The sequence below is a fragment of the Merops nubicus genome, unplaced genomic scaffold (genome assembly GCF_000691845.1).
Source record: "Merops nubicus isolate BGI_N331 unplaced genomic scaffold, ASM69184v1 scaffold11388, whole genome shotgun sequence".
Lineage (NCBI taxonomy): Eukaryota > Metazoa > Chordata > Aves > Coraciiformes > Meropidae > Merops > Merops nubicus.
The window spans coordinates 28541-42847 of NW_008627772.1; the positions used below are offsets into that span (position 1 = coordinate 28541).

General features: G+C 40.8%; 1 protein-coding gene across 1 annotated transcript in view; it reads right to left on the reverse strand.

Moving 5' to 3' along the window:
- Positions 1–464: 464 nt before the first annotated feature.
- Positions 465–14307, reverse strand: part of CDC123 (cell division cycle 123) — a gene marked incomplete at its 5' end in the record, with an annotated part of 31041 nt that continues 17198 nt past the window's right edge. Inside the window, 5 exons of the mRNA XM_008946448.1 lie at positions 465–491; positions 1268–1405; positions 3194–3322; positions 8004–8032; positions 11686–11808. Of these exons, the coding sequence (XP_008944696.1) occupies positions 465–491; positions 1268–1405; positions 3194–3322; positions 8004–8032; positions 11686–11808 (446 nt within the window). The remainder of the gene's footprint in view (positions 492–1267; positions 1406–3193; positions 3323–8003; positions 8033–11685; positions 11809–14307) is intronic.

Sequence of the window (14307 nt, forward strand, 5' to 3'; positions counted from 1 at the left end):
AGACAAAGCCATACATTCCTTTCTTCCTTTGTGACTATGCTATATATTTTAATCAAGACTGTGCCTAAATTCAGAGAATGCTTGATGTTTTAACTGCACAAGCATTAAATGTTGTCACATTTATCACCAAGGAGCCTGATGGCATCCTTCAATGGCATCGACCTTCACATCATGAAAAGGGAACACAGTCGATCAGCTGCACTCAGATTGTCACTTGCTCACACCATGATTTAATGGCATTTAACCTGGAATCCAGTAAGAACTCACCCTGACCTTTCACATTTTGCCAAAAAGCTTTTCTACACTTTTACACCAACCAAGAGACAAACAGGATGAACGGCCCTTCAGTTCTTTCAGTCACTATTAAAAGCAGTTTTTCTTTAAATTGATAGTTTAATAGTTATGCTAAGTACAGCTTATGCCACATTTCTTGCTTGTAGTTCAATGTAAAGCTTCTTGGTACCTCAGTCATCATCTTGCTGGTTTCTTTTCTGTCAAGGGAACAGGAGAGTTCATAATGTTAGCACACACTTACCTGAAGTAAGAGCACTAATAAATAATGACAAGTGTTTTCAGATACAATGGGTATTAGACAATGGCAGCATTTCTAAGCCGTTTTTGAATTGTAAGAGATAATGGTGACAGCAAATAAAACAGAGCAATATGAATCCTCTCCCCCTCCCAAATGATAGGATTTCCAGTAAAGAACAGGATTTGCCCATATATACAAGAACCAGAAAACACGGTGGTGGTGGCAGAAGTCAGTGGTCAAGATGAAGGCAAGCTGCCCTCTCTCCCTAGCTTACAAGGATGTCACGTTTTCATGTCACTGTTCAAAGGAACTGAGAAATTGTGCTGGAAAAAGAACAAGTGTTTAAGGTTTTTCCTAATATACTTATCTTGTAACTTTTAAAAAAGTTCTTAAAAGCATTAGTTTCAGCCATTCAAAAAACTACATTTCCATTTATACTACATTACCATTTACATTTAAATAAGAAAGAAAACAGACTCTTCAGTAAGATTTGTCAGAATACCTTAACTGCTTCCCATAAAATTAATTACCTGAAGTGAGATCAGTATGAGGCTTGCTCTTCACCAATTAGTAAAAAAAGCAGCCCAACAATACCTTGTATGATGGCTTCATACATTACCTTTTCCCTAATCATGCAACCTGTGTTAATTACAACAGCACAACTACAGACATTTTGATGTTGCCATTTCACAAAGATAGGAGGTCAGAATTATTTTTTTTTCCACTGCTTCTTACCAGTTTAAGAAAGTCAATTAATTTGTGAACATCTTCTCCTGTAGAGAGGTCCACAAAATCTTTCGGCAGGCGGTAACTCAGGTATGGACTGGGCTGGACAGTAACTTTACTGTTTGTACAACGGAAAACGGGGTAGTCCTTTGGAAAAGACAAGAACAGTGGATGTGAACAAAGCCAGCAATGTTTCTTGAACTCCTACATGAGACTGAGTCACTTTGCTAATGAGTTTATTCAGCACTAATTCAACTCAACCTGCACTTTCTAAAAACCAGTAGTTTTCTTACTAAAAACTCTGCCCACTGAAGAGCAAAAAGTTAAAATGTTTACAACAGTCAAAAGCATTCATTCCCTCACTTCCAAGTTTCTACAGTGTATCAGTTATTAACACATTTAATACACTTACACCTATAACAGTGCTGTAATAATGGAGCTATAAAGAGCTGTGAGCAATAGCATCTGCATGATGGGGATAAAGAAAATCTTTACGATATAATCTCTGAATTTGTCTTCACAAGTTCCTAGTTTAAACCCATATTTGCAAATACAACCTTACTGAGATTATGATCTAAGCTGTCCAACCAATTTACTTACTGAAGAAAAGTAATATCCAAAAATATCTCTAAATGCTCAATTATAGCAACAGGTTTTGGTTAACATGATAGAATTTTCAGTTCAAAACATTGACATGCAACATAATTGCCCAGTGTATGGCAATAAACAGCTTCATTTTAAAGACAGAAGTCCTGTAACTTCACAGCAGGTTGGGTGCTTGGATGTAAGCTGAAGCAGGAAGACAAGTCATTCCACTTTTCATCCAGACTTACACCAAAGAAAATGATGTAAAGCTCCTGGCACTGAAAAAAAAAGAAAGCCTCAAAACAAAACCCAGGTGCCCCACGGACAGCTCAAGAACCAGGAGTGTGTTTTAACAAAGGAGACACAGCTTTTAGCAGGAAGGTTCATTAAATGGGTTTTCATACAGCAACAGCCACATAGGGAGACTAAGGGGAAATGGCCTGAAGGAAACCCTGCAGAGTGATCTCCTTTTCAACGTGCTATGAAAGTGGCCACAGAAGTACAGCAAAGCTCAGGTGCTAACATCAGCTCAGTAAAGCATGTCATTTTGGTGCTCTCTAATGCAGTTCAACAGCTAGAAAACAAAGAAAAGCCCACACTATCTGACTAGCCATCTCTCCTCAGACAACCACGGAGTGTTTCCCAAAAATCAAGCAATAACCTGCTACTTTATATCTTCTATCCAGCTGTCCAAGGTCTCATTAGATGTGAGGACTCAGCCTCAAGCACGCAGTGAGAAAAAAGGTGGAGTAGAAATAAATGAAGACTATTCCTGCATCTCTGGATTAAGAGGGAGCTATTTGTTTTTAGGGAGGCACTGCAGCTTGGAAGAGGGACAGAGAAGCCCTGCTCTGCAAGGCCAGGGAGTTCAACCAGAGGACAAAGCTTCCCTGAGGGTATTCAACATGAGGAAGAAACAGCAGTTAAGCTTCTTTTTGCCTACCCCTAAGCATAAATCTGGAGCTCTGGGAAACTGTGTGCCAGATAAAAGTGATGAAATAGAAAAGTAACAGATTTTAAGCAAAATTGAAAGAAGTGCATCAAAACTGCAAAAAAGCATGTTTCAGGGCATCTTCTTCATAACGTGGTCAAAGCTGCAACATGGCCTTGTACTGTTTGAACTAAACATTTCCTTGCAGGCATCTAAACCTAGCATGCAATATCAGACAGTAATCTCCACAAGTAAGGTAGATACTATTCACAGAGTTCACATTTCATATGAGCTAAGGGCCTCCATTTACTTTGACGGGATTTGCATCACAACTTGATTATAACACAGAAAGAAAGCAAAAAAGAGACAGTAATTCCTGTTGGATTTGTTAGCCAGCCCCCCTCACCACAGGGCTGTACCTGTTCTGTGGCTTCTCCTTCACCCTGGTCTCCTTTCAAGTCTTTGCCAGAGGTCAGTTCTTCCCACGTAAAGAGCAGGGAGTCTGTTACTTCACCAAATGGATTAAAGTCTATTAACCAAATCCTACCCTGCAATAGAACAACAGAAAAATTAAAACAAGACACAGAATTAAAACAAAGGGGGGGAGGGGAAATCAGAAGACACATGTATTAGCATGCTTGGTCTTTAGACAGAAAGATGCCAAAATTGAAATCACTTAGTTTTAGGCACTTAAAATAGTCTAACATTCTTTATATTGGACACAGTTTTAAAACACAGCAAGCTATGACTTCCTAATTATTTTTTTTTTTTTTTTGTTAAACAAGATCAGATAGGGCTCAAAAAAAATGAATTTAGTTCTATGCAAGGTGCTTTTCATATGAGACCACAGTAATTCTGTCTAATCCCCATGGTCCTCCAACATCCTCAGAGACCATGAACAATGAATGAAAAAGAAAAACCACAAAACCCCTCAAATCAAAAAAAAAACCACCCAAGCAGATGTTTGGCTTTCCATCAAAAGCCACCTCAGCACTGGTGGACATTCAGCAGTCTACAAGACCTGCTGTTCTTGGTCTCAGAATGGACCCTAAAAATGCAGAGCAGGGTCTGTAAAACACTAGTGGAGATCATAAAAGCTGAAAAGTGCTGCACAGATACTGATAAAAGACATTTTTAATACAGCCATTATTAGTAGTTCAGACTAGCTTCTCTTGCCTCCTCTTTAATAGATTTGTGTTCCAAATAGTCCTAACAGTACACACCACAGCACGTTTTACAACTGAAAAATGAACATTTTCAGTTCAAATGAACAAAACATTTCAATACATTGTAATGAAGCTCAATGATCTTAGTCTTTTCAATGATGCTGACTCTATGAAGTATGATGACTACAACTGCTAGTAAGGACTCTGCAAAACAAGTATTGCATCTGGGAGAAATCAAATCAGCAAATATGATAAAGAAAAAGTTGCTGTAACTTAAGTGAGACTGAAAGGTTTTAATGTGTTTATTAAAGATCAAGTGGAATTGGAAACCAAATCTGAAGACTGTATCTACTAAACCACTTATTTGGCTTTCTCTCTCTCTCATTCCTCAAAGATCTTTCTTTAACAGATTTTCCCTACCTTGATACTAACAGCAAATACATTCAATGTTTTACACTACAGTCATCTGGTTTCTAACTGACAAAATACTTTTGAAGCCTTCACTCACGGAGTAACATGGAGACTTCCTCTCCCACCCACACTGCCCAAGCCACCCCCACAGGCACCAAGGCACTAGAGCCCATGTGATGGGAGACCAGAAAAGCTCTGGCTGGTCTGTTACCATCCACAGTGAGTTACTCATGCAGGTGGGGGGAGGCCCAGCACAGACAAAACCAGGGATATTACTTGTAAACTAGAACTGAACCAGCACCCCAACTGGTGAGTGCGTGGTTGCATGCAGGCAGATCCATGGGGTGCAGCTCTCACAGAGCCAATTTTAAGAAGCCAATGCACTTCAAGAGCAGTCCTGAAACCAGACAGCTACAAGAGAAACTGTGAATTGTGGGGGGACACAGACCCAAGTGGTTTCTCATTTGTTTCAGAAGGGTGAAGCAACACAAATCTGCATGGCTAAGCTGCAACACCTCTGCAAGAATATTGACACCCAGGGTGCAAAGAGCGACCCGGAGTGAGCTCTGCTATCATTTTCCATCTCGGTTCCTCTTCAAAAGACAGTCACAAATTCTCATTATAAGTGATGTTTTACTTTTGCTAACGGGGACATCTTGTTAGCTCCAAGGCAGCAGGAGGAGGAATCTTTAATTTTAGACTCATTCTATCACACTAGAAAAACAAGCTAATGAACCAATTTAATCAGACAGAAGCAACGGCTGGCAAAGTTCATTCAGCAGTTCAGAGAATCTTTCCTTGCATCAGAAATGTTTATACTTGGTAAAGGACTTCCCTATTAAAGGCTTCACACAGACTCCTCCTCACCCCAAATACATGAAACTCAGTTTTTTTCAGAGGAACTCCAGATCATTTCTCTGGAGAAGAAATGTACTCTGGACAAAAAATGAAAATTGGTTTTGAGACTACTGAAAGCAACTCCTGTTTTTTGTGAGCACCCAAGAGTGTGTCTCCCTCCTTTGCAGACAGCAGTACATCTACAACACCAACTGTTTCCTTGAGATGACCTTAAATGTGCACTGAGCTTTGGTAGCTGCAAACTGATGAGAAACAGCGAAACAAACTAAATATCCTTTTTCAGAGCTCCTTTAAGAGACTGAGTGTATGTAACTCTGGGTCAGTAACCAAACAGTCTTTTCTTAAGATTAAATGCTCTTTCAAGTCTTACATGCAACGTCATGATTTAAATGTAGTTTCACAAGACTTGCAGTGTGTATCTAGTAGTAAAGCTATTTATCTGCTGTCTTCTGGTATTAGTAATCTTTGTCATATGAGAGCACAGAAATGAACAAGCCAGGAAAGCAAAACTGCTTATCTGGAAGGGAAAAAAAAAAAAGCCCAACCTCTATTACATAAGATTTTTTTTTCTTATCCTAAAACCAGAACCAATAGATTCAGCTTATCATGTTAGCTTCACACTTGGTTTTATTAAAGCATTAAGCAACACACTGCTGGAAGGAAGTACCTACGACAAAGGCCATTTAAAGGAAGTTAAAAGATAGATAAAACACAAGCTGAACTGCTCCATCTCCCTAACTCCAGCTGCACCTTCATGCATAGGGCCAACACTCAAGGCAGAGACACAAGCACTAGACCAGCTGTGAGCTAGCAGCAGTCTGCAGTCACTCACTGCACTACTTGGTCTTACCACAGTGACTTGCCTTGGACATGGTTATGAGCTGTTCACACCTGGGACATGCTCAAAAAGCCACAGCAGAGCTCATTCTCAATCAACAGCTGATGCACAACAATTGTGAACTTGCTAGCAGAAAAAAACAAACACCCCAAAGTGGATTGAAATGCCAACAGGCTACCAGTCTATTGGTCCTGCACTGTATCACCTCTTCAGGACCAGGTCTCCAGATCATGCAGTTTGGACGACTGTATGGCAGCATTTCTTCCTCAAAAGATGGCTTGTCTGCAAAGTCAGGGACTAGCTCAGATGAGCTCGGTAAGAGAGTGTCCCAGGAGAGGCAGCCACATAAAAGCTTGTTCTCAGCCAGACCACCACTGCTTCTGTGCCACCTCCCAATTCCACCAGCAGGACCCGGGGCAGTGTGCTCCATGCAGCCACCCCAGTGACCAAAGCAAGCACGGGGAAAGGGCTGCTCTCACTCACAACCACATCAAAGAACAAGCTCCTCCAAGCTGAATATTTAGAGCTTAAAATAAGCGGACACTGGGCATTTTCCCTCCTCCTGTAGGTGAGGTTGCTGTGCAACCAGCCTGCTGAGGAGCACGGGCTCTGGAAATTAATCATCCTCGGCAGCACTCACTATTCTTCTGCGGCCTGTAACTCACAAACAAGGGGAGCAAGGAATAACAGAGTTGCAAACCACAGAGGCGTGGTGAAAGGAGGAGGATCTGACACACCAGGGCCTATCTGGCAGTTTACAAGACCTGAGGGTAGAAGGCACAGAGAGATATCTACAAACAGATATATTTTATCTTGACAGATGAAGAAACACTGCTCATTTGAGATCACACAGGCTGAAACCTACTGAAATAATCTGTCTTCATGCCTCAGCTGTGAGGCAGAGTACCTCTCCTGGTTTCAGTTTCTTCCTAGTAGCTGGCAGAGTGATGTGTTTTGGAATTAGTGTGAGAATAAAGTTGATAACATGCTAGTGTTTCAGTTGTTGCTAAGGAGCACTTATACTAAGTGAAGAATTTTTCAGTTTCCTGTGCTCTGCCAGTGAGGAGATGCAGGAGAAGCTGGGAGGGAGCATGGCCAGGACAGCTGACCTCAGCTAGCCAGAGGGATATTCCACACCATGTACACGATGCCCAGTATGTACCTGGGGGCTGTTGGCTGGGAGGGGCCGACTGCTACTGGGACACTGGTCTGTGAGTGGTGAGCAATTGCACTGGGCATCACTTGTATTTTCTGAGGGTTTCTCTCTCTCCCATTATCTTTCTTCTAATTACAAGTATTATTCTATTTCAGTTATTAAACTGCTCTTATCTTAAACCCACGTTTTTATGGTTTTATTTCTGTTTTTGTGATTTGTCCTGTCCCCACCCCCGTCCTCCCCATCCCACTGTGATTGTCCCATTTAAGAGGCATTTGGCCAACGCCCTTAACATGCTTTAACTTTTAGCCAGCCCTGAACTGGTCAGGCAATTGGACTACATGATCATTGCAGGTCCCTTCCAACTGAAATATTCTTTTCTAATTTTCATTTGCAATTATTTCAGCAAAGACCCCCTGGGACATAATGAAAACAAAACTGACTCAAATAGATTCACAAAACTGACAGAATTGCAGCTGAAGCCAAATTTCTGTGCTTTAAGACAGACTACTTCTCTGTAAGATATTTATTAAATAATTACATCACTGGCACAGACATATTTACACTCCTAATCCTATTATTCTCCTACTGTAGACAGCACAGAAAGAGTCCTGGGGAACAGAATGATAACATCAACTAGTTGGTTTTGTGGTTTTTTTTGTTTGGTTGGTTGGTTGGTTTGGCTTGGTCTTTTCGCCAGGACCATTTCTAGGAAGACTAAGCTATTATTTGTTTCATCTCTGTAACATTTCAGGAAGTTTTCACAAAATAAAGAATTATACAACCTACTGTTCACTTACCCTGCTGTCTCTGTACACATCAAAAACAACTGAAAAGGAAAAAAAAAAAGTTAATCTTAAAAGATACATAATTCCACAGAAGATGTCTCAATCTGAATAGAGACTTGTCTACACAGCACAATCTGCAAAGTCAGTACGTCTAAAGAACTGTAAGCCAGAATTAGGTTCATTTCCAAGAGGGATTTGAAACATTTTAAGAACTAGTGCTAATGCACCGAGAGATCAGCTGCCAGGTTTCTCCACTTAATGCTGGTTTCTTCTGTTGATCTTTCCCCCACAACGAAGAATACTTCATAAAGTCTTAGCCCAGAGAGAAGCTTATCTTCGACATTACTGCTGTTTGGTTTACAGCAGAAGGGAGAAATTTCAAGGAAGGATCAAGACTCCTCTGGGTTAGACACTGCACAAACATTTAATAAAAGAAAGTTCCCACTTGATGGAGGTCAGGGCTTCAGCAGATAACAAGACAAACGTGTTGTAGGCACAGAGGAGTCGGTGGGGGTGCTGAGGAGGTGGTGGCAGTGAACTGGCTGTTTACTGTAACCCTGAGCAGACACAGCACACCTACAGATTATCAACAGCTCTTCCCAACCAGCCTTTGCTACTCGGTGATTGACGCAAAGCTGCCTTGTGTAGCTCCATTGTCGTCCCTCCCTTTGACTTAATTAAGCGTGAATCTTTGTACCTGTGCCTTTCTATTAGCCTCTGTGCGGTATGGTTAAACAAATCTTTGTCTTTCGAGCCAGCCTGGGAAATGGAGAGATAAGCATTCAGGCACCACTGCCTGCAGAAGTCCTACCAGTTGAGCAGACAGAAAGAAAAAGAAAAGCCGGATTTAGAAAAACCTCAGGCAATGCTGTATTGTCATTTCCTTCACTAATAAGGAAGGGAATATTTTAGCTAAGAGATTTCCCAATACATATGGGATAAACTGAACCCAGGATATGACTGAAGAACACTTGAGCCTCTCTGGCTACTCAGGAAGCTGCCCGTCAATAACGGGGATGTTGATTGATCACGTTCATGCCTATAAAGCTACTCAGCAGCTTAACCTTTCATGTGAAGCTGGCTGGGCTAAGGGCAAACCACAACTCAACGGCACCAAAGCCAGTCACCTAACTGGTTTTGACTAAAACTCCAGCACAGCTTTCTGCAGGAGCTCAGTTACGTCAATTGAAAATGTCACTGGAATTAAGTGGTGTGTTTTCTCCAGATGACAAGCTGAGTAAGCCATCTATGCAAAGAGGAGCACAGCAACCCTGGACCTCTCCTCCAGCTGTTCAACTGACCTCGTTGCCTGCCCCGTGTACTCTCATTAGCCATATTTCATTAATGGAAAACTTGCATCTGAGCTTTATTATAATCATCAAATGATGCCTGTCAGCTTAAAGCAAGCCTCTGGCAGCCATGGAGGCCAAGGGCCTTCAGTGGGATCTCCATCTCTGTCAAGGCTGACTGCACATCGGTGACCGGTTTGGGACACTGACAAACACTGAACAGAGAACAAAACTTGAAGTGTTCCCTCTTCTTAGAGGCCACCTCAGAGCAGGCGTGTCATGTGCTGGTGAGACTGTACTAAAACTTTACTAGCAATTGCTCAAAATGGGATGTAAGCCAAGGCTCCACTCTGCAGTAACTATCGATACCTCCAGAACACAACAATAACTTGTATTAAGTAAGAACACTTACTGGGTTCTCATAAAAGATATTTAGAAGGTTCTAACATCATTTAGAAGTATTTATAAAGCATTCATCCATCTGTTATCCTACTGCTCTGACTCTACAGTGCTTCAGCTGCTCTGACTCAACTCCTCCATCTGGACATGCTACCAGACCAACTGGAAAAAGCAGAGCAAACAGCATCAAAACCCCCAGTGAAACAAGAAGTCAGGAAAAAAGCTATAATACCTCTCCTTTTAAAAGCAAACAAACAAGTAAACCCAGATTTTTATTTTTAACAACACATATGCTACCAGACAGTGGATCAAGGGACATGATGGGGGATGAATGAAGGGTGGTAAAAACACACAGAAACCATTTTCTGCATGGCATTTCTCTGCAGATGGACAAGTCACCAGCATTTTGTGCCTAAGAACAAAAGGTTAACTAACTTTCATCCCAGCAGGTCACCCTGAAACCTCCTTTTCCCAGAAGGTAACTCAGATGGCACAGTTTTATGTCCTTACATAAGATGACAATTCAGACCCCTCAGTTCACCAGACAGCAGTTTCAGAGCTTAAATCTAGGCATCAATTTCCAAAAATAATGCCCTGAATTCTTATCTATCAGTTGATTACATACCAACTAAAATTACATTGGAACACAGAGGAGAATTAAAAGACAGTAATCAGAATGTCAAATCTATGACTGATCTTACTTCAAAACTTTAGGGCTATGAACCTACTAAATTAGTGTACTGATTTCCAGACTACTAGTCTTCTCCAAAGCAGTGGTCCTTGAGAACCTCTCTGGACTGAAATAAAGGAACCCCACAGAGTCAAATTATTAAGAATTTTAATGTAACAGACTGGCATTAGAAGATACCCTTTTCAGAAAGTCACACAGGACAGATCTATTTGACTGCTTTAGTGGCTCAGCAAAATAATTAACCACATTCAAACCTAAAGGTTGAGTAGTCAGAGCTTTATATAAGACAACACAACTGACAGATAATTCTCACGTTTACCTATTTTACTAAACTGAAGTTTGGCCCTTGCCAGACCAAATTTAAATTCCTCCACCATACTTTTCACTACTCCTGATCACCCATCACAACAGAACACGATTCAGTTCTCACTAAACTTTGTTGGGAAACTATGTCCAGTAAGATTTGCAAAGGACTCTGCATTTAAAAAACAAGATAATTGACTTGTACTGCTTCGGTTTATCATGTACCATGGCCTTTACTCAGAAGTTTCAGCAGCTGATCTTCTGTGCATCAGTATTCTAGGAGAAATTATTATAACTTCTTGAAGAGAAACTCACAAATCCTTTCTTCAAGGAATACATCAATAATTTAGCAGCAAACACCTGACAACATTTTTATAACCAAGTAGTATTCTTAGCACTGAATGCCTCCTGTCAAGCATTCCCTGCCTCACTTCTCGAGTTTTTATTTAAAAAAAAATCTAAACAAGTATAAGCCTTAAAAAAACCCAGTCATTCAATAAAAATATAGTCATTAAAAAACTAGAAAATAGTCATTCAAAAACTACATTGCTACACATCCTCTAGAGATGCTATGCATCCACAAGAGCTGCAAGACTCTCCCAAGCTAAGAACTAAGCCCTGTGAAAGCAATAGCTATGAAGAGAGAGATGCATATCCACAGACTTAAAATGCTGGGGATGCTATTATTTATTGAAAAGTAATCAGTTTTTCCACTGATCTCCAGCAATAAATGGGAAGTTAGCACAGTGCAACTTGGTGCTGTGGAGGAAACAAGCCTGGCTCAGCAACAGCACAGGGGCAGGAGGACAAGTCTCATTTCTATGGTCTTGCCCTGAAAGATCTTCCAATTTCAAATCCTGCAGTATCCTGCAAAAAAACTCCACAGAGGCAGATCCCTCATTCCTGTTTTTAAGTCTTTGTAGCTATGTGTGCACTATGTATTTAAAAACCTTTAGGAACATCCTTCCCTCCCCCATGCTGCCCTTTCTAATTGAAGCCTTAGGATACTTACAGTCTTCATCCAAGAACTTGTACTGGATGTGTTTCTTGAAAAACTCCTGTATTGATCTGCAGATCTCCTCGTGTTGCTTAGAGATGTGATCGTAGTATTGAGTGTAGTCCCTCTGTGATATACCTGCCAAGAATTTTAGTTATCACAAAGAGCTTTGGGCATGCAAAAACCCCAACCAGACAAAACACAGTTATGAGACACACGTGTTGCAATCTGTATTTCAGAAGACTGGGCTCTCCCAAGTTTCAACCATTATCAATGGCTTACTGTTTGGCTTTATTCTCTTACTCTTAAAGCACTTCCATTAGGAATCTTTTCCTTGAACAGTTCTGCCCTACCTTTTGCAAACCTTATTTTATATGTACACGCTTTGACTATTTTTAGGTGAATTTCAGGAGGAACCTTTACCTGTATTTAAGTTGCTAGCTCCTCTCTTTTCCTTGCAGTTTGATCTCCTCAGTTACTCTGGTCAAAAACGTTTTCTGTTCTGCACATCAGATGTAGGGATCAGAATTTGGACCCATAGAATGGAAGGGGTAGAGGCCAAGGCTGCACATTAGCAAAGACGATGGGTCCTAGCATACCACAAGGATTCTCACTTAACTTATTTATTAAGTGTGGAATAACCTGTACCTGTTTGATAAGGTACTACAGGTGAAACCCTAAATCCTAAAAATCAACAAGATGGCATGCAGTCTAGTACCTTATTTCTCCCACTTGCCCCCCTCAAGGGCTGTTTTGCACATCTGACATTAGATAAACTATTCAGCCACTTCACAAGCTCTTAATTTCAGAGGTGTTCATCTGCAGGACAATAGCTTAGGCTGACATCAACAGGATTATCCACTCCCATGCATGTTAAGTGAAAGGAGTTCTCATACAGGATGTGTCAACATAAGCCACTGCAACACTCTGCAGGACAACTGACAAGTCAAGACCTGCCCCATCAATACAGAATGAATAGCTCAGGCTATTTAGGGAAAGGAAAAGCCAGAAACTCCCAAGAATGATGGATCAATGATGGCAATTTGCTATTGTAAAAAACCAAACAGAGATTAAGTTTTACTGAGACAACGCTGACTGCCTCCAAAGATGGGCTCTTTAAAAAAGTTCATACAAAGTTTATGATGCCAGTGGAACTTTGAATTATTAATACCAATGCAAAGCTCAACTCAGGTCTCAGAACAAAAATGAAGAGGTGGTGGCATTTCAAGGGATGCCGACGTGTAACTGGAAAATCATTCAATACGCTGGGCAAGTATCACTCCTTTGACTGACAGGCTTATTAATTTTAATAGCATGGGAACATGTTGTGAAAAACCTTGGAAGTGCCTTCAGAAATACAGCTGGAGTGCTAGCTAAAAAAAAAAAAAAAAAAAACCCATACTGGTAAATCTATTAGGTTTCAAAATATAGAATGTTTAATTAGCCAGCATACAAATGCTTTAGAGAACCTGAAAGTAAATATCACTAGAAATATATTCTGTAATAAATCTACATTCAAATGTTGAGGGGTTATCATAGTGATGCAGTTGTTCCAGCAGCACATAACAGGACAGGATTCAGCTCTTCCCCCTTCAAGAACCTTTGTCAGTGGCCATTAAGCAATACTGGCTTAATGGAGAATCTCTGCTATTACCAAGATAAACTCAATTACAGAGAACTGTAATAAACCCTGCAACTGGCACTAATGGAGAGAGAAAGGGAAGATGAGCATGGAAGCACCAAGAGGAGCAGCCAAATAAAAGGGCTAAGAGAATGGTATGTGTTGACAGCACCTAATTAGCACATCCCAAAACATCTATGTGCAGCTCCATAGGACACCCAGATCCAGAAACAAAGAACAGGGAGTATGTTCCTAATGATTCACAGAGGTGGGACAGGGTGGAGACACAAATTGCTGACAGCTCCTAACAGGGACAAAAAGGCACATCCAAAACAAGCACAGAGTCACTATGCTGAGAAGCCAGGAGAAAGGACAAGGACTAGGCAGCTAACATCCCTCCACCTCCAGATCTTCACAAGGAACACTGGACAGACCACTTGCATATATTCACCTTGGTGCTTGTGAGTATGTAGGTATGAGACAGACATTGTAAGCAAACTTAGTTTTGTTTTAAAGCAAAAAATCACCTTCCTTCCTACAAAGTCTGGATTAGAGCTTTGCCACATCATGGCTATAACATTTCCTTGTCAGAAGGGTATAGGCAGAACAACTCAATTTTGTTAAAGACAAATGCGTATCAGTCTTGTGCTATGTACATTTCTGTTCATCTTTAAAGATTCTGTGGTAGACCACACCAAAAATTGATTCAAACTCCTGAATAGTATTTAAACTGAATCTGAAGCCCTCACTTCACACACCAGCATGTGTACTAGATGTCTAAGTTCCTGTTATAGTCAGAAGGCAACAGTCAATACATCTAGAACAGTATAATTCAGCTAAATTTACTCTAGAGTTGCCTAAAATATGTGCTTTAGCACAATCTGCCTATACTCCAGCTGTCATAGGTCTCCCAAAGCACCCACTAGCTCTTTGCATGCTGTGGATACCCCAGCTGCTCAGTGCCACTTGAAACATTTTATATTTAAGTTTTTGAACCAGAGTTCAAGAGGGAAAGA